The sequence below is a fragment of the Struthio camelus genome, chromosome 13, assembly GCF_040807025.1.
Source record: "Struthio camelus isolate bStrCam1 chromosome 13, bStrCam1.hap1, whole genome shotgun sequence".
In the NCBI taxonomy this organism is placed as follows: domain Eukaryota; kingdom Metazoa; phylum Chordata; class Aves; order Struthioniformes; family Struthionidae; genus Struthio; species Struthio camelus.
This window is the reverse complement of record NC_090954.1, coordinates 18,118,378-18,143,022: the sequence shown is the minus strand read 5'-3', so window position 1 is coordinate 18,143,022 and position 24,645 is coordinate 18,118,378. Positions and strand designations below refer to the sequence as shown.

Sequence of the window (24,645 nt, the reverse complement as noted above, 5' to 3'; positions counted from 1 at the left end):
AGGCCGTTAATGCCAGGCTTGCTCACTCTGGTCTTATCCAGGGAACAAGTGTCCTGCAGCGCAGATCGTATGACTTCACCATATTCATTTTCCACTTGCCGGCATTTTCAGCAGATGTAGCCAAGGTTCTTGGTGATGAGATGCTCAGGAAATCGTCCCCTGTCAAGGCAGCAAACCTTGTCTGTCCTTGTGGGAAGAGTGACAGAGCTCACCAGCTACCAGCACTAAAGCATCTTCCCCTCCTTCTGGAATCAGCAGATTTCAGCCAGAACTAAACACGATCCCAAACACTGACATCTCTAGCACTCAAAAATGATAGACTCAGTGCACCTGTGACCAAAACACATGAGTTTTGTGTGAAAAATAAGGAGACTGATTTAGGAAGGACAGATGTTATCAGTATATTTTGCTTGGGACAAGGATGCTCTTATTTGTTTTCCTTATCTTCTTTCTATACCCTACTTAGCACACCCTTGAGTATTGCAAACTATTAACTATAACAGTCAGTTGGCAGTAGCAGTGTTGAGAAATAACACCTCTCACCTGTCCCATATCTGTGAGTTCCTGTTACAAGGTTTCAAACACCATAGCAAGGGGCAAAAAGTACAGCAGTAATCTAGATAGAGGGAGCAACTGGAGTGCAAACATAGAATCCTTTGAAGTATTTTTCAGATAAAATAATAATGTTTAAAAACTTTTTTTTGCCCATTTTCAAATGGCTATTTGAAGTTTTTTTATCTGAGTTTTTCCACTTCCCAAGCATTCTTTCCATGTTCATTGACTATGTCAAGTGAAAAGTAAACAAGAGCGTACTGTACATTTAGTGAGAAGTTAATAATACATAGACTTCCTTTCCCTACAGTGGGAAGTTTTTTTCTGGCCAAGCCTTCTACAAGTTCTTCATAGTTCTACCGCCAATAGTGAAGATAGAGGAAGAAAGGTGAGCACAAAGTAGATAGATATATTTAAAATTCTGTGTTTGTTCCATGTGATTTGGCAAAAAAAGCATACCATGAATCATATTTTTACATTAAGTTTGTGCTGAAGCAAGTAGTATGTGCACATTTAATAGTAAAAATATTGATATTTTTAGGATGTATTCCTATGGTAAGGTTGTCACATTTTAGCTGAAGATGTATGCTTGCTGTCTTCAGGTACAGAATGGGGGTCAGACTCTTCTCAGAAGTACAGGGTAACCGGACAAGTGGAAATGGCACAAGCTGCAAAAAGGGAAATCTCAATTAGACACAAAGAAAAAAATTTTCACCAGGAGGGTGGTCAAACCCTGGAACAGGGGCCTAGAAAGACTGTAGAATGTGTATCCCTAGATATACTGAAAATTCAACCAGAAGAGGTCCTGAGTAACCTGATCATGCTGGCCTGCTTTAGACAAGGGATTGGGCCAGGAACATTTAGCAGTCCCTTTCAACCTAAATTATTCTATGCCTCTAAACATTTTTCCACACTGTTAATTTAGGCTAATTTTTCATATAGCACAGCCCGTAAAATCACCATGTATTATCTCTTGTGAAGATTGTGTTCTCACAGCCCATGATCACTTGACTTTGGCGCAACAGCGTTCAGCTATTTCATCACAGAATCACAGAATCACAGAATGGTTGAGGCTGGAAGGGACCTCTGGAGATCATCTAGTCCAACCCACCTCCTCCAGCAGGGTCACCTAGAGCATGTTCCCCAGGACCCTGCGCAGACAGCTTTTGAGTATCTCCAGGGAAGGAGACTCCACAACCTCTCTGGGCAACCTGCTCCAGTGCTCTGTCACCCTCACAGGAAAGAAGTTTTTCCTCGTGTTCAGACAGAACTGTCTGTGGTGCAGTTTCTGCCCGTTGCCTCTCGTCCTGTCGCTGGGCACCGCGGAGAAGAGGCTGGCCCATCCTCTTCACGCCCTCCCTTCAGAGACTTCTCCACATTGATCAGATCCCCCCTGAGCCTCCTCTTCCCCAGGCTGAACAGGCCCCGCTCCCTCAGCCTCTCCTCGTCCGAGAGATGCTCCAGTCCCTTCATCGTCTTAGTAGCCCTTTGCTGGACTCTCTCCAGGAGCTCCGGGTCTCTCTTGTCCTGGGGAGCCCAGAACTGGCCCCGGTACTCCAGGTGAGGCCTCAGCAGGGCTGAGGAGAGGGGCAGGATCACCTCCCTCCACCTGCTGGCAACACTCTTCCTAATGCACCCCAGGATTCTATTGGCCTTCTTGGCCACAAGAAGATGACAGTGTAAACCTTACACAGATGGTAGATAGGAAGTGCATCTGTTGTTCACCTGTAGTGATAAGCCTATGATGAAGCAAAATTACATCCTCAATGCTTGGCTTCAGTTACTTTCATGCTGTAATGTGGTAGTACCATTACCGCACCTTTTCAACAGTACAGGCTAAGAGGAGGGCTGTTAAGCTACAACTGCTATCACTGAGCTGCTTTTCACTTTAAATTTAAGGTCTCTCTTGAATGCCGTCTCCTGGTTAGTTTACCAGGTAAATATTTGTGTTAACCATTCCAAAGTGGACAGCAGTCCACACTTAAGGAAGCTAAAAGTTACTTTTTTATGCCTTCGAAATTAGTTACAAATTGCTGTATGATTTGATGTGCTTTTGTGCTTCTTGTTTAAAGCTTGCTTGGTTCCTGGAGAATTCAGTTGATGTGGTAGCATTATTTTATATTTAAGCATTGAGACATTCTGACTGCTCTTAATAAAAAATGCTTGAAATTTGATGGCAAATATACAAGCACATATACGTACTTGGTTTTTTTAACGTAATACATTCCTTTAAAGATGAATCACACAGCCCATGCTTGTTTACAAATAATTATAAAATGTAGGGCTGCTTTTATCAGGCAACGGTAGGAAAAAATAGTCTGAACTGCTTATACCTACCTAGATATACCTAGAACTGCTTATACCTAGATACTAAAAGTAAATGTAGTCCATTCAGAAATAGCCCAGAGCCTCATTCTGAGGCTCTGTTTCCTGAGGATTTTTTCCTCAGTTTACAGCAATGAGTGAAAAAACAAACTGAGTATTAGGAGGCATGAAAAGTGGTACAGAGATCGATTCTTAAAATATAATGCAATTATGTAAATTGATTCTTTATCTTGTCCCTCTCTGTACCGAATAGCATTAAAATCCTGTAACCAGACATAATGCAAGCTGTTCAGACGTTGTTCATAATGGTGGAAAGTGGATTTTCTCCATTTCAGATAATGATTACAAAATTTGAGGACTGATTGATTAGTTTGCAGGAAAATGGATTTGATAGCAGTGCGTAAAGTTGTTAAAAGTCTAAAAAAGATAAATCAAGAGCTTCTCTTCACAGTGAAACAAGACATTGTAGCTTTTAAAAACTACTAAGAGAGTGGCTTTTAAAGCAATTCATAACAACCATGCAGAACTTAATTCTACAAGACATTGTTGTGGTCATGACCCCAGATTAAAAAGAAATGAGCTATTTATAGAACTATCAAAATACTTCTAGTTATTTCTAGAAAAGTTTTAAAAAATCAGGGATATAAGCTTTCAGATTTGGAGATAAAAGCTGAGGGTAGAAGAAACAAATTTCTTTAATGAGCATGTTAGTAAAAAATCACCGACTGTATAGTTTCTTGTCCCCTTTTCAGAAGTCTGTGGCTGCCATTAGAAACCACCTACAGAGTTAGATAGACCAATGGCTTGCTGTACTATGGAATTTACTATCTTATGGTAACTTTGACAAACAGGTACTTTATTTATGATCTTTGGAAACCTTATTATACTACAGTCCTGTATTTCCTAGTGCTAAAAGGATTTTCTGGATGGAGTAACGGATAATGTTGACAAAAGATGTGATGATAACTAGGTGTCTCTGTTGTTACAAAAAAGTGAGGGGGGGGGGGGGAGGGAGAGATCCTTGATCAGAGGGTACCAGCTGGAAGTCCTGTCTTCTAATGCTGCCTTCCAAGCATCAGCTAAACTGCAGGGACTGCTCGTCAGGTCAACACCTATTCCCTTTGTATTTGCTTCTGGGGACAGTGGGGAACAAAAATAAGGAGGAAGGATGAACAAGAAAGTTGGAACTAAAAGTACTCCCCAAACCAAAGCAGTCAATTTTGAAATGAGAGGTCATCTCAAAGAGGTGACTGAGACAGTATGCTGAATTGTTATAGACCTCCTCATATTCAGGACACCCAGCTCCTCAGATAATGGTAGCTGCAACAGTTGCAATAGAATTTGATTTCAATGAGATGTTTTGTGCAACTAGATACTAGTCAGTGGGAGAAAGGATTTTGCAGCCTTAAGACTTACTGATTTTTTTTAACCCACCCGCTTCCTTTGAAAATAAACTTCAGAATAAGTACTATTTCCCAGCCCTGCTGCTGCTTTTTCACTTTACTAATGCTGAAGTGATTGAGCCAATGTAAAGTTGGGGGGGTCTATCCCTTTTTGCACAGCTGTTTTGTTACATAGTCATTTGTGGTGCTGGACATCTTGGCTACAGTCAAAGCTGACCATGTGATAACGTGGAGACAGCTGTCTCCACACTGATGTCTGGAGTTTTAAAGGTGCTCTGTGCCCTGTGAAGAAAACTGTCTGGGTTTCATTTGACTCCTTATTTTCATGGATTGTGCTTTTGAGAAGCAAGATAAAGCGGTACTATTTAGGAACTTTGAGCAGCAAAGACAAGACCCTGGTCTTCTGAAAACTGCCTACACGTGAGAGAACTCTCCAAATTGCAAAGATTACTTTGTTAAGGTTTGTCTTAGTTCAAGCATGGTCATTCCTGTAGATACATATGCTAATGTGTATGTATCCACACACAAAACATAAACTTGTATCTCCTGGTACTACTCTCCTGCAGAGGCGGCGACTGTGGCACCAGCCTGTAACTCCTTATTCATTTATGGTCATGTATTACTGTTATTTTGCAAGAGCTGCAACTGGTGTTTATCAAATGTATTCCAGTCTACTCCCCTCTCCTAGGCAATACAAAATACTAACTCAACAAAATGACCCTGATTTTTCCCCCCACAAGGATATCTCCTTGCCAAAGAAATTTTCAAGAGCGCCTGGGAGGCCAGGAGGTCTCCAGGATGTATGATTGCCCAATTTTGCCCATACACAGCCATCTGATTTCCTGGCAGATAAACTTTTTTGCTTCTGAAGCATAGAAACAAAATGTTGTGGAATTTCAGTTCCATGAAATAATAAGCTTTAGACGACTCAACCTGATTTAGGGCATTTATTATTTCGATACTGCAAAGGAATTTTTCCATTTCCTAAGCACCCCTACTTACCACCATTCTTCCATTTGCTTTCATACAGTGCTTATATATATTTTTAGCAAGAGTAGTTGTATCTCTGTTGCATCCTAGCATGGCTGTACAGAGAGACTCCAGCACTGTGTTCCAGGCTCTGCTGTATGTCTTTGAGGGCCTTGCATATGAGCCTCAATCAATATATCTTCTCATTTTTTACATTTTGTATCTTATATTAAAAAACGTTAAAACAGACGCTTATTCATGGTGGGAATACTGGCGTCGAATGTTTTAAACAGCCATAAAATAAGGAAATGCAAAAAAAAACTATATTATTTTTATCTGGCGTGTTATTGATAACACGTAACTCAGCTGCCTGGAAAGCATTTTATAGCTTATTCATTTTCTTCTTATTCTTGGCATATGTCATACACTGGGGTCTCATTCCTGGACTTGGTGGTTTGCTAAGAAGAGTGTCTGCAAGAACTGCGTCATTTCAGGTCTTTGGTCTGAAAGCCTATCCCTAGGAAGGAATGATTTTTACAAAACACTCTGCATCGTATTGTAGTCCATTCAGAAGATTTTTACGCCACCACTACCAGGCCTCTAATTCAGGTAGCTATGTCTGGAGCCCCAGCTACCTACATAAAAAACAGAGGGAGAGATATTACTCCAGGGGGTAAAGTAAAGCACCAAGTTTCTTTTCTCGCTGCGAGTCTGGCACATTGGGGCTGGTTCAAGACTGGTCATCTTCTTCTCCCATTCAGAACTATGCTTTACTTATGTCCAATTTTAACATACTATTGCAGGCAGTATGCTATCTTTCCTTTCCGTTTATAAGTGATGTGCATGGCTATACAGAGACTGCAGTGGACCTAATTAAGCAGTACTATCTTTTTTCACTGCCTTCTGTGGATTCTAAGGCTTCCAATAAGTAAGGTAAACTGTGGCTTGTCCCTTTTTTGACTGCAGGCCAACAGATTAATTCTTACTGGGAGCAAATTAAGGAATGAAGGAATGAGCAATGACTAAGTTAAAATACCTTTTATGGGCTTCTCCTGAAAAAAATTGACCTCATAGACTCTAAAGAAAAAAAAATTTACTCTAAAGTAAATATTTCTGGAGAACAACGTAAATATTTACGTTGTTTTTGAAGAGGCAGTTTCTATAAACTCCACTCCCTCGAGGCAAAGACTGCAGGCAGAGAAGGCCTCAGCTCAGTTACTGGTAAGCCAAACAACTGTCGTACTCTTGGCTGAAATGGATATAACCCACGTCAAGCTCAGATGGACATACTCCCGTATTAAGGCTGCTGCTTTGAGGGTGTCTGAAAAGCCTGTGTATAATTGCTAGTGGTGTAAAGGATTTTGTTTACCTCTATAATGAATTCTGCATTTGAACTGTCCTACCATTCAGCAGTGGGATTTATTCCACTGAACTGTGGAACACGCATCTCTCTGAGTGTCGGGCACCAACTCCAGTAAGTATCCCTGCCCACTTCTGTATCCAAACCGGTCTGAGTCAAGCTTGGAAACAGGGTGAACAGAGTTATTTGTCTTTGTGAGAGGGCATGTGGAGCCAGCTTTCTTATTAAGTGCTGAAACAAAGGACTCTCATAAGCAGCGATCGATTTTTCAGAACTTGTAAGGTTTCACAATGCTGAACAGGGGGCTCTAATAAGTGCCGTATAACAGAATGCTTCATTCAAAGCAAATAAAAATTTTTCACTGAAATTGTAACCCATAAAGGAATACGTCAAAGGATTTGATTCAGGGCCTTACAGCACATTCCAGCAAGTCAGATCCACAGATTGAGTGCCAAAATTATAACCTCATCTAGCAGACTTGCAGCTGATGAATAACCATGTGACAGTTGAAGTTGAGTGGTTGCTTGAATTCATTAAGTGTGTAAATGATCTCATAAATGTATGGATGACACTTTGGGGAGAGCATCCCTCCTCCTGCCTCATAAGGGCCTCCACTCCCTGTACTGGCTGAATTTAACTGAAAGGGAACTCTAGCAGAAGAAGTCCTCTGCCACCAACACAGGAGGGACTCTCCTCTCACTGCCTGAGACCTTTACCGTGGTCAAGCTACAGTCTTTTACTTTTACTTGAGTTAGAGGAAGGTCTTGTTCTGCTAATCTCTCTACCAACAGATTACTCCTGCCTCCATTCAAAGAGGGAGAGGATTGCCAGTTTTTCACACAAGAGGTAGATTCACACTATGTGACCCTAAAAATGCCAGGAAAAGCTTTGGGTGAAGCTGGGAAGTCAATGCATGATGTGTTTCAGTCCATGCCTTAGCCAGAAATCTATTTCTTTCAGAAATGCTGGTCCAATACAGGTGATCTTGGCTCATGGCAGCATCCAGATGGGTGCAAAAAGGACAGACAGGTGGAGGTCCCTGCTGAGGGCTTAAGTGTGTAGACACCAACTTGCCATTCAAGTTGTCTGGGTTCTCCTCCTGAATCTGCCAATGCCTCGCTTGGTCTCAGCAGCCATGCAGTCTTTCTGTACTGTTGTGTGAATAGCTCCAACTTACAAAATACTCCAAAATGAAGAAAACTGGTTTGAAAGACCAGATATAGGCTCAGCCAAATATGAGCTGTGTCCTGCTGTAGGGGGGTGAAGTTGGGGAACTTTCCTGGATAGCATTTTAGTCTAGTGAACTGAATATAATTTGGAAAGGAGCGTGCATTTGCTGAATGTTCTGGTATCATTTTAGTACCATTTACACAGACTTGCCGTATTAGAATCTGACCTGCAACCTCTGCTCCAGCCTTGGTCAATACCATGTGCTTTTGCTGAAGTTTAAGGAAACCCTGTTTCAGGCAGACTGCATCTAGCGTTATCCTGTATCCTAACAGCTGACAAACTGATATATAAACCTAGAAACATGAGCTTTTATATTCCTTCCGAACTGTCTTGTGTAATTATTTACCTGGCTATATATGCCCTCCATGAAACATCCAGTTGCTGCTTAATAGGGTGCATGCAATCTATGATGGAAGTTTGGCATATAAGCCTTGTGACGAAACGCCTGCAGAGGGTGGACAAGCAGTGTTGTCTGTGCATTCCTTCATGGACGGTCTTTGAGACAGGCAAGCCTGTCAGTCAACACAGTGCTTGTGTTTTCTCTTTGTATGCCTTTAAAACGTTTGTTGCTGAAAGCTGAGAAATTCTTCTCTTTTTAAAGAAATACGTGTATGAACGAAGGCAAAAGGCAGCACAGTGCTGCTCTGTAACACAGTGCTTATGTGAGTCCTTGCATATTCCGGGAGAGCTACCAAGGCTTTGCAAAATGCCTGTGCTGACAGGGTGAGCAGAGAGGGCACGCTCTGTACAGTCCTCACACAATCCACCGTGGCTGGCACTTGGAGCAGGAGTCAGCCCTACGTGAGAGAAGTGCTGCCAGTCTGTTGTAGGGGGGATGTTCCCATGATACCTGAGTCTTTGAGAAGCAAGGACTGCGATCTTCAGGGTGCATCATTCAGCGTGCAGCCTGGGGCCTCTAGTCCTGAAACCATTATGCTATTTCTAAATGAGAAATAAAACAGTGGGAGGCAGTGCCCAGGGTATTCTTGTGAAACAACCCTTCTGTGCAGAATTGCCTTATTAAATTGCCTAAATTCCATTTAGGTCACTGAAACACATTCAGTTCTGATTCCTGAAAGGTGCCTTCCTTTGTATAGCTGCGGGGTTAGGCAGTAAAGGGAAGCAACGGGAAGAAGGGAGAGGTGATCTCTGGTAACTGAACTTGCATGGGAAATGTTCCAGTGACATCAGAATTAAAATATGCAAGGGACTAGCTTTTAATGAGCGATGACTCCATTTCTTGGCACTGTGCCTGTCTGAAGTAGCTTTAGTAACTTAGAGAGTTCTTTCTACAGTTTTGGATAAGTATTTAGAAGTCGCTGGCTCATTAATGAAATGGTTAATTTTGTTCATGCAGTGGTTTGAGAATTTGTTTAGAGTGACCCATTCCAAGATTAATTGCTGGACTGCCTCACTATATTTGAGTAATATAGGAGTCTAATAAAATGGGAATGCAAGTGGTTTGGAGATGCCATGTATGGAATCCCTACATGTGCTGAGCTACTGCACTCTGACAGTTGTTTCGTGGTGAAGTTAGGGCAGCTTTTAATGCAACATATCAGAAAGGTTGTAGAGCGTCTCCGGTATGGGCAAGCGGGAAGAGCAGTATTTGTGCTTTGAGAATCCCAGCAGGCACACAGCCTGAAATGTTATAGACAGATGTGGTATTGGGATTTCCCTGCCACATGGATTATATTCTGGAAACAGGGAGGGAAAAATTAATAGGCTTGTAGTATATAAGCTATCTGTTGGTAAAGAGGAAGTCAGGCACTTAATGGCAGTTTTGGGAGAAGATCAGATTTTCCAGACTTCAGTCCCAAACATTGGCTTAAGCTTCAGAGCTTTAGTAATGTTACTTGGCGGTCCTTGGTGAGCTGCACAGGTGGGAACTGAAAAGCCCAGGTGAGCAGGGAATTGATTTTCTTGTAATCTTTCCCTCCAGTATAGGAATCATCATAGGCAGCTCCACAAGTTTCCATTCCATTTCCAACAGAAGAAGGAAGTACACGGAATGTGGAAAAGGGGACAGGCCACTTGGGAGGAATACAGGGACGTTGTCAGAGTGTGCAGGGATGCGACAAGGAAGGCTAAGGCCCAGTTGGAATTAAATCTGGCAAGGGATGTCAAGGACAACAAGAAGGGGTTCTTCAAACACATCAATAGCAAAAGGAAGACTAGGGAAAACGTGGGCCCGCTGCTGAACGGGGCGGGTGCCCTGGTGACGAAGGATACAGAGAAGGCAGAGTTGCTGAATGCCTTCTTTGCTTCAGTCTTTCCTGCTAAGGCCAGTCCTCAGGAATTCCAGACCCTGGGGACAAGAGAGGAAGGCTGGAGAAAGGAAGACTCTCCCTTGGTTGAGGAGGATCAGGTTAGAGATCTTTTGTCCAAACTTGACATCCATAAATCCATGGGCCCCGATGGGATGCACCCGCGAGTGCTGAGGCAGCTGGCGGATGTTATCGCTAGGCTAACTCTCCATCATCTTGGAAAGGTCCTGGAGATCAGGAGAGGTGCCTGAGGACTGGAAGAAAGCCAATGTCATGCCAGTCTTCCAAAAGGGCAAGGAGGAGGAGCCAGGAAACTCCAGGCCTGCCAGCCTCACCTCCATCCCTGGAAAGGTGATGGAACAGCTCCTCCTGGAGGTCCTCACTAAGCATCTGGAGGACAAGAAGGTGATCAGGAGTAGTCAGCATGGATTCACCAAAGGGAAATCGTGCTTGACCAATCTGATAGCCTTCTATGACGGAATGACTGGCTGGGTAGATGAGGGCAGAGCAGTGGATGTCGTCTCCCTGGACTTCAGCAAGGCTTTGGACACTGTCTCCCATCACATCCTCCTAGGTAAGCTCAGGAAGTGTGGGCTAGATGAGTGGACGGTGAGGTGGATTGAGAAGTGGCTGGATGGCCGAGCTCAGAGGGTTGTGGTGAATGGCGCAGAGTCAAGTTGGAGGCCTGTGGCTAGCGGTGTCCCCCAGGGGTCAGTCCTGGGCCCAGTCTTGTTCAGTATATTCATCAATGACCTGGAGGAAGGGACAGAGGGCACCCTCAGCAAGTTTGCTAATGATCCTAAACTGGGGGGAGAGGCTAACACACCAGAAGACTGTGCTGCCATTCAGAGGGACCTGGACAGGCTGGAGAGCTGGGCCGAGAGGAACCTCATGAAGTTCAACAAAGGCAAGTGCAAGGTCCTGCACCTAGGCAGGAATAATCCCAGGCACCAGGACAGGCTGGGGGTTGACCTGCTGGAAAGCAGCTCTGCAGAGAAGGACCTGGGAGTGCTGGTGGACAACAAGTTAAACATGAGCCAGCAGTGTGCCCTTGTGGCCAAGAAGGCCAATGGTCTCCTGGGGTGCATTTAGGAAGAGTGTTGCCAGCAGGTCGAGGGAGGTGATCCTGCCCCTCTCCTCAGCCCTGCTGAGGCCCCACCTGGAGTACCGGGTCCAGTTCTGGGCTCCCCAGGACAAGAGAGACATGGCCCTGCTGGAGAGAGTCCAGCGGAGGGCTACCAAGATGATTAGAGGGCTGGAGCACCTCTCCTCTGAAGAAAGACTGCGAGAGCTGGGCCTGTTCAGCCTGGAGAAGAGAAGATTGAGAGGGGATCTCATAAATGTGTGCAAGTACCTGAAGGGGGAGTGTCAAGAGGATGAGGCCAGTCTCTTCTCCGTGGTGCCCAGCAACAGGACGAGAGGCAACGGGCAGAAACTGAACCACAGGCAGTTCTGTCTGAACCTGAGAAAAAACTTCTTCACTGTGAGGGTGACAGAGCATTGGAACAGGTTGCCCAGAGAGGTGGTGGAGTCTCCTTCGCTGGAGATATTCAAAACCCGTCTGGATGTGATCCTGGGCAATGTGCTCTAGGTGACCCTGCTTGAGCAGATGATCTCCAGAGGTCCCTTCCAACCTAAACGATTCTGTGTGATTCTGTGTGATTCAGGCATCTGCGTGTGGAAGCTTTTGCCAGAGTGTGAAATGCATGAAAGACTCTTCTGAAACTGAGATCCAGTTATTCCAGACATCCTTGAGAAAACAGTAATTCCTACTTCAGGGAGGTATGTATGCTAATGGTCAGCTACTGTAGAGTGTGAACTTACTGTGCGTGAGCTGAATCTTGTTTAGCCAGTGGTTGATGCAAGGTTCCCCCCAAGTTCATCGTACAAGGGGACAGATAATGACCCTGCCTGAAAAGCCTTTGGAAATTCTTCATTTCTTATTATTGCTATGTTATACCGAAGTACTCCTCCCACAATATTTTCTGTAGGCCTGCTCTTGAACAGTTACCCATTCAACACCAGTAAGCTTGACTTAAGTTTGTTTGTTAAAGTAACTTAACTACTTGAAAGATAGAGAAAACAAGAACATTTTAGGGGTGTGTATCATCACCTCACGGCAAACACTCAAAGGAAAATTAGAGTGGGGAAAGGGAAACTGCATGGTATAGTCAGAGCGCTTATATGATGTGGAACCTGTCTACCAGTTATCCCCACATTTAGATTACACATTCTGTCCTCGTAACTCAAGCACAGAGTTGAGAATTTACTCAGTACAGGGTGTGTACGTTTTATATTGCTTTGGGTGGGTCTAGCAAACAGCACTTTCTTCGGTAATCACAGCTAGATGCCATGCATCACACGTTCATAATTGCTTTTGTATTGCATAGCTCGACGCCATTATCCAACATCTTTTTTATTGTGCCATGCAAATTGCCAGTTTAGGAATCTGTTGCGTTAAAAATAGATCATAAGCCTGTGCAAACTTTGCATTTGATTATGATACGGAAAACAAATGTAATGCTAATGAAATATTACTCATAAATTGCAACTTCATTAGGGTATAGTGATCCTAAATGAGGTTGGGGTAAATCATACGCATAGAAAAATGCATGACTTCATCACTTCTTAAATCTTCATTAAAAAAAAAATCCATCCATATCCAGAAGAATTATTGTTTGAAATAGAAAATTTTGGCTTATCTAGTGCATTCAACCTCCTTTTTTTTGGCTCTCTGCATTTTAAGCTCCAAACTGTAAGTGCCTAAACATTACAAGAGTCCTCCTACAGAAATTTATGGTTTGATATGGTTAACCGGAGTGGTTTGTAGAGTTTGCATCATCTTTTGACCTCTGTAAATTAGCATAGCATCCCATCCTTAGGTCTTCCATATATAACTGTAATGTCTAACAGTCCTATTGATATAAAATGAGTATGAGTTTAAAGTTAACTTGCAAGAAAATAATTTTAAATGTATTTGTACTTGTGATATGCGATTCTGAGACCAGGCCACAGGACACACTGTACCTTGTCGAATTATCCCTGCACAATGGTTTGTTCAGGTTGTAAAGGCTCATCATGTACTTTTATTACAAATTTATAATTTTGTATTGTTTATCTTGGCTTAAAATCAGATCAAAGTTTTTGCTTGATTTTTTCAAACTTAATGTGGAGAAGTAGACCATCCACATTTAGAACACTTTTCCCCTGTATTGGGTTGGGTAAGTAAAACAGGGTCTTTTATTAGAAGAAGAAAAGAAGAGTCATAGTAGCAATGAACTACAGCAAATGCAGAGAAATCTGGTTAGTTGTAAAGGTCACAAAAGTGTAATAATGTTTTTAGCACACACATTCATTGCTCAATTGCATATGAATTTTTCAGACCACAAACTGCATTTTGTCTAGACAGGCTATATAAGCAAAATAAAAAGTAAAGGTTCTGTCTGTTCTGTGCAAACTGTTGCGGCAAGGGACCTGGTTACAAGATGATAATCACACTGTGTGGCTGGGTCACACCCTGTAGCTGGGATCAGATGTGGGTTTTAATCAAAAAAAAAAAGTATGTCAGGTTTGCTCTCTCCTTTGTGTGACGCAACATCAGTCTTCATTTTACATGTGCAGGTGGGAGGCAACTTCGTACTAGGTATTTGTTAGGAAGGCAAGAATGGAACAGTAGCTAATTGTGTAAAAATCTGAGTAATCCATCAAAATGACATTGGCAAAATGTTAAAACATTGAGGTAAACCAGCAACTGAAACACCCATGAAGTGTGAATTTCCTATTGGGTATTTCTTCCCTGTAAATGAACGCAGGTAACTGGAATGAGACTGTTCCCACACTTCTGGGCACTCTGCACCGGTATTTTTGTGCTGGAGTCAAATGTGTGAGTTCCAGTATAGAGGGTCTGTCATTAGGAAAGGGTTTATTGGAAAACTTTGCAGTTTTGAATGGTTTAGCCTCAGTCCTGCTTTGATGATTTAACTTGTAAAAATTAAAGCAGGTTGAAGTATAGTCATGCCAGCTGATGCAAGCCTAAAGCATCTCTGAACCTGGAGTAAAGGTGCTCGTCTATAAACCCAAACGAGAGCACGCAGGCAGAGAAGACATGGCCAAGTATGTCCTCCAAAAACTTGCATGTAACGGGAGGCTGTCACATAAAAGGTATCTATCTTCTTGAATTTCCATGATAATGATAGCTTTTTTTCCCCAAAAGGACTCTGGGATAAGCATTGAATTGATCTCCCTTAATGCGGGGTCTAGCGTTATCATTGCTTTACATTGATCTAAGAGACTGTCTTCAAGGATCAACTCTAAATGTTTGCAGGAGGGATCATGGACTTCATAGGACAAAAGGAGGAATTCATGATCCCTTGGTTTCACTTACCAAAAACATCCGTCTATGCAAGTTATTTATACCTTACTGAGCATGGCACGCGATTCTTTTTGGGAGGCGGGTACTCACCGCACATCCTCTACCCTGTTGCGTGAACAGTGCGACAGGGTGCTGCACAGCACTTTCACGCTGCAAGGGAAGGCGCCAGCCGGAGCTCAGGTAAGCACGTCCAAGCTAGCCTGACCCGCTACCTGACCTGTGCTAACATCAAAGACTTTCCAGCTGCCCCTGCGAGGGGCTGAAGAGACTGCCCCCGAGCCCACGCTCTTGTCACCTCGGCGCGGCTGCTGCGTGGGGCGCCGGGAAGCAGCGCGAGGGGCGCGTGGGCACCCTTCACCCTTCACCCTTCACGCCCGGGCGCAGGCGTACCCGCGTTCGCCGAGGAAGCCCGCACGAGCAAATCTCCAGACAGCGCTTGAGGCGCAGCACGGGTCTCCCCGCTCCCTCAGAAACGAAACATCTAACGAAGGGAAGCGCTCGGGAGCCGCCGCCGCGGTGGTCGCGGCCGGACGGCGGACGCCACGGCCGCGGGAGGCCGCGCCTCGGCCGGCGCCTCTGCCGCTCGCTCGCTGAAGGGCCCCAGCCGGGGCGCTGCCGCCGCGCGGCCCCGCGGCCGTTACGGCCGTTAACGGTCGCCCCGCGGCGGGGGGGCCGGTGGGGAGGGCGAGGCCGGGCCGGGCCGGGCCGGGCCGGGCCGGGGGGAGGTGCCGCGGCGGGACAGCGCTGCGGGCGGGATCGGCGGCGGCTGAGGCGGCGCCGTGCGAGCGGCGGGACGGAGGGGCCGCCATGCCCACAGGTAGGGGCGCGGGGCGGCGGCGGGCGGGCGGAGATTGTCCCTTCCTCCCTTGCATTCCTGCTTCATCCGTGTTAAAATGATGTCCGGGCTGGTGGTGATTCCCCGTGTCGGGAGTCTGCCTCTCCGGCGGCCCGAGGTTTTCTGTGAGCGCCGGCAGGTCTCGTTAGCCGCCCCCCTCGCCCTGGCTCTTTACAGAGCATCGCGTACTGAGCTGCCTCTGTGGGGTCAAATGATTTATGAAGCAGGTGGGTTGAACTTGTAAGGCAGGCAGTGAGTTTGGGGGCATGTTGTAAAGGAAAAGCGTAGTGTTGCGTCGTGAAGGAGCACGGACGGTACGCTTTGTGTGCTCTAGTTTCTTTTTTTCTTAATATCAGCTTTCTTAATATCAGCTTTGCTGGTAGCCAGCGGTTATCCTTCCTGTTACCTACAGTTCCTCCTAGAAATTTTACACTGAGTACTTCTCAGTCACGTACAAGGGTCCTGTAGAAGAGCAGCCGTAGGGAGCTGAAGCATCAGAGGAACGTTGTGTCCGTTCCTGTTCTGCAGCCAGCTGCACCAAAGCCTGGAGGAGTGACGTATCTGGGATTAGACCGCGGGCAGCCGCATCCCGCGTCTCTTGCTCCATTTCCTTGGACAAGAATTTTCAAGCGTGGATTTGGAAATCAGGGATTTAGACTCTCATTCCCCCTAAAGTCAATGGGATTTAGATACCTAATTCCCTTGATCCCTTCCAAAGTCTTACAGAGGAAACACTGCCTTCTCCAGCTTGGGTAGAAGCGAATAAAAATGAGTAAGCTATCTACAAAAAGCGAACACTGACAAGCTAGGTAATGTGGTCTGCATAAAGAATGCCTTTAAACTTGTCTAGGTCCCAGTAAACAACATGGGAGGCTAATGCCAAGGAGCTGAATAAAAGTACAATTAATGTTGCCATGAAGTGTTGGGATACGTTGCCGTTCCCACTCCTGGTAACTGAAGAGATGGTTGAAATTCCAAAGCACCAGGGCGATAAGAAAGGAGGAAAGGCCAAATGTCTTGGCCTTTTTATTTTCCAGACATGTATATTCATTTTCTGTATAGAGCCTAAATTATCCTGGCAAAATTCCTAGCAATAATCCTTTTTTTTGTCCTCCAGGGTTAATAAAATATAATTAGGCTTTACTATTTTGCATTGCACAAGGGACAACAGAATAAACATTTCCATTTATGTATAATACATCGAATATTTTGGAGAGTTGGACAGTTTTACAAGCCCCTGACTGCTTGACCTGGTCAGTCCAAACACCCAGCTTTGAAAGCATGGCCTTTCATGCCTTTGACCTTGGGCAGACAACACACGCTGACTCTATCTTTGACTATGAAGGAAAACACCTTAAAAAAGACTCTGCTTGACGGTCCTGTCACAGGTTATAGTTCGGTTCCTAGCATCCTGAGGAAATCATTATCCTGTGTCAGCAAATGCATTTTTCATAGACTATGAATAAATGAAATACCTTATTAGCCGTAGGGAAGTAATACACATTTTTTATGGGCCCAGCAAGACACACAAACCAGAAAAATGCAATGCGGGACTAATAATTTTGTCTTCAAATGGACCCTGAAGAAGCCCTGTCACGTCCGCTCTTGCCAGCACACCCGACAATGACGGTATCCCAGTTACTGCCTAAGGAACCTGCCAATGGCTATGAGCTATAGGAAAAATGCTTTGCAGAGTTTGGCACGTGGCTGCCAAGCACGGCCGGTGCTCCTTGACTCCAGCTCTGGGGGAGGCTGAGGAGGAGGGTAGTTTGGGATGGCAGCGATGAGGGGAGGCAGCGACATCGCATTTGTTTGAACACTTTGCCTTTGCTATGCTAAATCAAGCAGGTCACAAAGCGGGGGCTCTGCGTGTCCGCTTGTCCGTTGCTACGGTAGAACGATTAGTATACCATGTGGAAAAAATCTTCATATATAATTCCAGAGATCAGGAATGAACAAAATTCTTTGGAATTTTTTCTGTTGTCTTCCAAATTGGTGTAAGATGTAATCAAATAAAGTCAGAATCAGTCCTGCCCTGCTTTCTGTTCTCGTGTCTATGCTTGCACGGCATGGGGAGGAGAGGCAGCACGAGTGCTTTGTGAGCTGGGCTAAGCTGGGCATGTTCAGAAAATCTTTTCGTTTTCACAAGTGCTGTGCTTGGATAATACAGAAAAGTTGAAAAGGAGGAGTCTGGAGGAACTAATGTAGAGGTGCAGCAAGCAGCAAGAAAGCCTCTCAGAGTGTTTGCACATGGCATGGTTTTGGAAGAGATTCAGACTTAAACACAAATCCTTTTGATGCATTAAGACCTGATCAGCATATGATTCTTACCTGTCTAAGCTGGAAAACTGTATTATATGAAGACAGAAGTAAAAATATTGCATCTATCTTGACGTTTTAAAAGAGCCTGAAAATTTTTTTCAAAGATGGGAGAGCAATAATGAGACCCCACTATGAGAAATGATAGATCTAGGCTAGGGTTTGACACTACGCCGAAGTGACCTGCCCTGGGGGCTGCCTGCCACCAGTGAGCAGCTGCGTGTTCCCACACTGCTCCCTGCGTGTGCAATCCCACCACCTCCCTTCGTTCGTCACCGGTGATCAGCTGAACGTGCGGTAGCCAGTTCAGAAAGCTAAAGTATCAGAAAACTGATATTGCAAAAAAAAGTGAATAGTTTTCTGCCGGTTTGGCTGCCTGGGTCTGCTCACGTGCAATCAGCAGAGTCACTGCAAGAAGGGCGTTAACGGTGTGCAGTCAGAGGGAAGGAAAAAAAGAGGATTCCTGTTTTGGCAGCAGATCTGTGTAACTGAAGCATCACGCAGCATCCTAAGAATGCATTTCACTGTATTTATGCTTCCAAACAGAAATTTGCGTCCTCCGGTTTTATTTACAGGAAGTATTTGTAAAAGTTTGAAGTGTAACTTGCCATTATTCTTTCTTGCTTAGTTGAAGTTTATGATCCTCTTGAAGTAAGGCTGACTGGTCTATTTCACATTTTCTTTCTGATTGGTTTCAGTTGTTGCTTCTCCCTTGCACAGCTTCTTCTTGTGAGGAAGATATCATAGAGAGAATGTCTAAATCTCAGCAGAGATGTCTCTTTACTATTGGTTAAAATAACTATGCAAGCATTCCTGCCAATAGTAGCGTTTGTTCAGATAGAGATTTAATATGCGCTGTAGCATTTATTTTTTTTTCTAGTGTTCTAAAAGTCTTTTATGAGTCTGGGTTTGCTCTCCAGTTTGCAAACAGGATGGTGTTCAAATAGAGGAATGAGGATTTTTCAGGTCTTAAGCCCACGTGGATGAAAGAGAGGAGCTATCAGTGAAGCTGACGTAGTAGGTAGGGCTCCACAGAGAAGGGGGCGGCAGAGCTCAGGATGGCACTGCTATAGGAGAGAAAGGGACAGCAGCTGTGGAGGGCACGGTTTAACAGGGGCCAGTTGGAAAAGGAAGACTCTGATGCAGCCATCATTTTGACTTCTGTTTTCACTGGAACTGCACTGAACCATCTTCAGCCCAAAACTGACCAGAAGGACTGCACAGGTCGCCTATTTGTGTTTTGTTTCTCATGAACATCTGCTAGTGGTCTATCTCCCGTGGCCCAAGGGGAAACAACTGACTTGCCTTGGAAATTTTGCTGGTACCTTCTAGTCTAAGGTAGAGTAATGAGGCTTGCTGAAAAAGGATTTTTTTTTCGTCTGCTAATTATGAAATCAGTGCATGAGAAGGAGTTGACACGTTGGGGTTGCTCTCGTATTTCATGTCTTACACAGATGCCAGTAAGGTCTGTAAAAATTGTGTTCCACTTGTGTGACATCTGGCTCAGAGGCAGGAATGAGCGCTCAGCTGCAGTAGTATTTGGAGCGCTACTCCATGCCAGCTTTGTAAAGACTCCCCCATTTCCTGTTTCTATTTTGGAAGAGCTAATTCCTCTCCAGCAAGCATCTGAGCAGCTGTTCTAGCATCAAAAACAAGTAAGCAATTGGTATCAGCTTGTGTTTACGAGCAGATCTCTTTTAAAAGCTGGTCAATAAACCTGAACGATTATTTTCTAGTGACTGTGCAGCTATAGAAATGGGAAAGCAAATTCTAATCAGTTAGTGAGGCCGGGTCCTAAGGCATATGTTGGCTTCATTTCATGATGAGGCAGAGTAAACAGGCCACGAAACTGAACTAGGGTCAGAAGCTATCAGTGGATCTCCGGCTCAAACGGCTCAGCTGTACTATTTCCCTGGCCGAAACACTAGTGTGAAGAGGGCCTTTTCAATAGGCCCAAAGACTCTTCAAGAAGATGATCTCTGCTTTTCATAAAAGAATCTTGCATAGCCTTGACTGAACTCTGGCAGCTTTTAAATGCATGCTTTAAACCATCACAAAAGTTTGCAGAACTGTGACTGTTACTACTTCAGTACCTCCCTTCGAGTGGGATTTGTAAGTGTCTGTTACCTATTTGCAACAGGTGGATATATATCCAAGGTGGATACATTGCTGTTAAAGCTACTCATGATTATTGCTCCTCTTTTAGGCCTCTGTGGCTTTTATTCGCAGAGCTTTAGAGCTGGCTGGGGTCCCTGACAGAAGCACTGTTGGGACATTTCACATGTATTCTGCCACTGCCGAGAAGTTTTCACTTGTCCTTCAGGCTGCATGTGCCATGAAGGCAAAGCAGCCTCATACATCAGTACTGAACGCAGCCTCCTGGAGAGCAGTTGTTTTCTTCAGAGTAATTATTTCCTAGTTCCTTTTTGCTTCCTCCTCCCCAATTGATCACTTTCATTGTAATACAGGTTGGTCTGGGAATTTCCTTAGAACAGAGTAAAATTCCTAGGCATCCATTTGCAGTTTAGGACTTCAGTCTCCAATAGGATCGGGAGGAGGTGGCACTGACTTCCGAGAAGTATGGAGGTATTATAAGACGCTGTTGGTTGTCGTTTTAGCAATGGAACGATCACAGTAATCTAATGGCAAATAATTGGAGAGTTTCAGGCCAAGAAATTCATTGGTGCTTCTTGGTTATAAGACTCCTAACAGAAGAGTGGTATTACAAAGTAAAGCTGTGCAGTGGTGTGCTAAAGGGCCTGAAGATTTACAGTACTGCATTAGGAAAGAAATGTTACCTAGCTTCTGTGTCCTTGTCCTTTGGAAGAGGCCACCTCTAAGTGTGAAAATGTCACTGTATTTTCAGTCATATTCATTGCTTACGACATCACCAGCTGCAGAATATTTTCTAACCTGTTCTTAGTTGCGTCATTGTTCATGGTTTGGTGTGCTCTAAAAATAGAGTTCTGAAGGGAGGTCTGAAATGAGGACTGCTCGTAGTTTCTGCACAGCTGAGCTGGTTAGTGATACTACTGAGTTTTTCTTTCATGGGTTGTGCTGTGTGAAAACCACAGATTGCTTTGTCTTTGTGCAGACTTTTACTTTAGACTGGTCACCCTCCTGACGCTTGTTCTACAGATTTTTTTCTTTTCTGTTTTGCTCTTTCAGTACAGTGCTTGTGTTTTATCAGTCCCATGCCCTGATCTTCAATAAATGCTGTGTTAGGATAGAGATCTCGATAAATTGTGGTGCTGAGTAAATTAATAAGTGTAAGCACAATGTATATAGGCTATTGTGGAAGAAATTAGTTTCTGTTCTGCGGTTAAAAAAAAAAAAGGAAAGTCATGCCTCTGTTTTGTGTAGAATTATCCTTATTGTCTTGTATTACCTCTTGACTCTCGGGTGAAAAAGACACAGGGTTTTGTTCAGGGAAGCCTTTGTTGTAAATGCCATTGTCCAAATGAATCAATGATACTGGAAGTGTTTAGAAGTAGAATAATAAACTCATGCAAGTGCTGGAAGGGTTTTGGTGAGTTTCTTCCCTGTGTTAAACTGATGATTTACTGCTGAGAAGTTTGAGCAAAGCAGGCCTTGAATTGGTATGGGTTTGTGTATGGGATGCCGTGGAGTCCTAGTCTTTAAGCACACGTGTAAAGAAAATAGTTTAAAGAAACTAGTTTGTTCCTCTAGCCTGGCATACTAGATTGTAAAACATTTCTCTCCAATGAGCATGCTTGATTTTGAGCTGCTTTTAAAATGTTTCTTCCAAACTTCCAAGTTTTTGCCTTTTGGTTAGTGTCACTTGTAAGGTGTGCCGGAGGGCACCCAGACATAAAAAAGAGCGTAGTTTAGGATTCCTCTCCTCTGCAACAGACCCAGTTACTTCCAGTATTTGCAGGGCTTAGAGCCTGCTGGTATGTGCTCCCGCTAAACATGTTTATGTTTTTGAGACATCTGGTGAGTGTTCTGTGATTCTGTGAGGTTATATTCTGCTCTGCTCCTGTGGGAAAGTTACACTATTGGCCATAGGGCTTTATTAATTGTCACAAAATGAGCGGTTAATTCCTGACATCTGTGCTGAAGCGACTGCCAAGTAGAGCTGATAGTTGGCAAGGAAATAAATATTGATAGACCGTAGCAACAGGTACCCCTGAGAACTCTCATTCTGGGAACGCTTAGGCGGGGTCCAGCGCTATGAATGTTGTGATAGCATTTTAAGTCTAATTATAGATTTGTTTGTGTCTTGTCATGTCTCTCAGAACTAGAATGCATGAATGGACTTTGCTGTACCAGGGCAGACGTGCATCATACCCTTTTCTGATGACTCATTTCAACATATAAGAGATGTTTCAGTGTACAGATCTCTAGGATAGTTGTGTGTACACTGATGTATGGCATCTCAAGTAGTGTTCCTACCTAAACTGCCATATGTTTGATATCTACCCTATATTGGAATGACTACTCCAAAGGTATGCGCGTGGAAGTGTGTCAGCTAGCTACAAGTATATTAGCAAAACTTTCATATATAAAATCCTTTCAGAATCCATGAGACAAAATGAGCTTTCTTAAATTGTAAAATCAGGCACTGGTCACTAACCCTTGTGAGCGCTGTAGGTGATCAATTTTGTGCTTTCATTGCAGAAATTGAAGCCAGAGAAGCCTGCGACTGGCTGAGGGCTGCTGGTTTTCCCCAGTACGCTCAGTTATTTGAAGGTATGATCTGAAAGACTTTTCAAGCAGATGACACCCAACCCAAGCAGAATTGTTTACATAAATAATCCATCAGAACCTGACACTTTTGATGAAGCCCTTCTAAATCCTGCCATGTCTTCGTTGAAAAGTTGTGAAAAATTTGCAACCCGATTTGTGTTCTTACAGAAGTGACATCAAAACTACATTAACGTGGACTCAATAAAATCCCATAAAGGACCAAATACTTCCTAGTTATTGTTAGACTGTAACTCCGCCAAATTTCTGCTCTTGTGATTTGTAATTGCTTATAATTTTCTCAATCTCCTTTCCGTAGAGTGTTATTTTTTCTAATTTACTGACTGCAACCATAATTCATGTAAGGCCTCTCCAGCCCGAGATCTTGAGCAATATTCTGAGTGATGTTTTGAAAAGGAATGTTGGAAAAATCATCTTGCAATCATAAGTTTTTCAAACAGATACTCAGAAGCAGCCAACCATAGTCACATATCACAATATCAGCTTGTTTTCATTTGGTTAATAAGCCGCAAAAAGTACACGTTACTCATGGGGGAGAAATGGATGCATCGTGAACTCATATAATTTTGAGACGACTTCTGCATATACATTTCTGCGTGTACCTTAAAACTGTTCTTCTTTTATATATGTATTTATTGTTACAAACATGGAACATACTCTTAACGAAAGCTAATCTATCTTTAAGATTAGCTAAGATTTTATCAAAGAACTGCAGTTCAAAGAACCAGCAGCAACTACTGCGAGCTCTTGTACCCACTTCCCCTATTCAATGCAAAATTAAAGCTTGGAAACTGAGCACTCAGGAAATGCAGAGCTAAATGTGAAAACTCTGTACCCTGAAACATGGTGTCCCGTGATAATGCTTCTCATTGGACTGCAGCAGATTTTACAATATAAACTCTGAATTTTACGGTTTGTTGACAGTATATATTGTCATGCTTTTGGATGATGAAACCTCTGTATTACCTTGCTATTTAAGCAGAGTCCTGGCTTGACTAGATAACTAAGCTTAAAAAGTAAACCAAGAAAGTATTGATGGATCTCACTGGTTCCTTTATCTGTAAAGGCAAATCTCAAAAGCTGGAACATCATTGAACTCTTCAGCTGATGTATCGATTAACTTCAAGCACATCATGTTTTGTCAGGCTCATTACACCTCAAGAAGAGGTAACGATGTGCTGCATTATACCTTACCATCAGCAAAAGCTCAGGTAATATACTCCTAGTTTTATACTATGTTATAAGGTAGGAGCGCAGGGAACCAAAACAAAGCAAAGCTTTCCTTTTAGCTATGGGTTTAGATTTATTTAAACTATGCTAAATATGTAGCCAATTGAAAGTCTTTGCAATTATAACTCAGATCTCAAACTCTGGATAATTTTTTTATTCACAGATATGCAGTTTCCTATTGATATAAAAACTGTGAGGAAAGATCATGAATTTTTAGATGGAGATGCCATTGAATCCCTTTTCAGGTAAGTATTAATTATGAAGCATCCTTGGTGCCTGACTCCAGAAGTTGTTTGTCGTTCCTCTTTTCGTAGCTGAGTTTTTGTCAGAGACTAAGATGTTCCCTAGTGCTCCTAATGAAGGAAATCACTGAAGCACATCCCTAAGTACCACCGAAGTTGATTGATTTAAGTATTTGAAGGTAAAATAGGCATGTACCTACATGTCTTCTACAGCCAAGGTCTCAGTGATCTTATAGTAAGCCTCGAGTCTGTCTCTTCTGCGGTGTGAAAAGGTTTCTACAGGCTGAGGAGGAATAATCAGTTCCCTGCATGCACATGGTAGGATGCCAGTTTCCTCTTCAGAATTAGATATTACAAGGTACAAGGATTTTCTCTGAATTGTGAGCTTCTACACAAGCTCACAAGATGTTCCAGAGAGATAAACAGCAAAAACAATCTGCAAAAGGGATGCTTTTTCTGTTTTTTTTTTTTCCTGACTGTTTTATTGAGTGAAGAGCAAAGGTGTTGACCTACAGCTTTTTGTTTTACCACGGTTGTTCACAACACAGAAGTGAAATTGCATTGTTGGTGCAAAGTAGAACTCATTGCTCTGTGGGCTTCCCCGACGTAGGATAGCAGTAGAGGAAGAACAAAGTACACCGCAGTTACTGAAGCTTTCTCATTATGAACTTGCTTAGCAGGTTATGTGAACTCCCTCCTATCCATGCCATGCTGCACAGTCAATCCAAGGGAGGCAGTGAGAATGTATAGCTCTTAAAGGAAAGAGAAGTTACACTTCTGGCAAAATGGCTGGGTCCTTGTTTGTGAATTCGC

At 43.6% G+C, this 24,645-nt stretch overlaps 1 protein-coding gene across 10 annotated transcripts in view; it reads left to right on the top strand.

Moving 5' to 3' along the window:
• Nucleotides 1–24,645, top strand: part of LOC104154075 (rho GTPase-activating protein 7-like) — an 87,505-nt gene that overhangs the window by 47,043 nt on the left and 15,817 nt on the right. For 5 of the 10 annotated variants that reach the window (XM_068959265.1, XM_068959260.1, XM_068959255.1 and 2 more), the window contains exons 3-4: nucleotides 22,274–22,345; nucleotides 23,754–23,835. In XM_068959265.1, the coding sequence (XP_068815366.1) occupies nucleotides 22,274–22,345; nucleotides 23,754–23,835 (154 nt within the window). Of the gene's footprint in view, nucleotides 1–15,204; nucleotides 15,296–18,560; nucleotides 18,971–22,273; nucleotides 22,346–23,426; nucleotides 23,572–23,753; nucleotides 23,836–24,645 lie in introns of those variants that run through there. The other 5 variants (XM_068959263.1, XM_068959259.1, XM_068959261.1 and 2 more) reach the window with 4 other exon arrangements.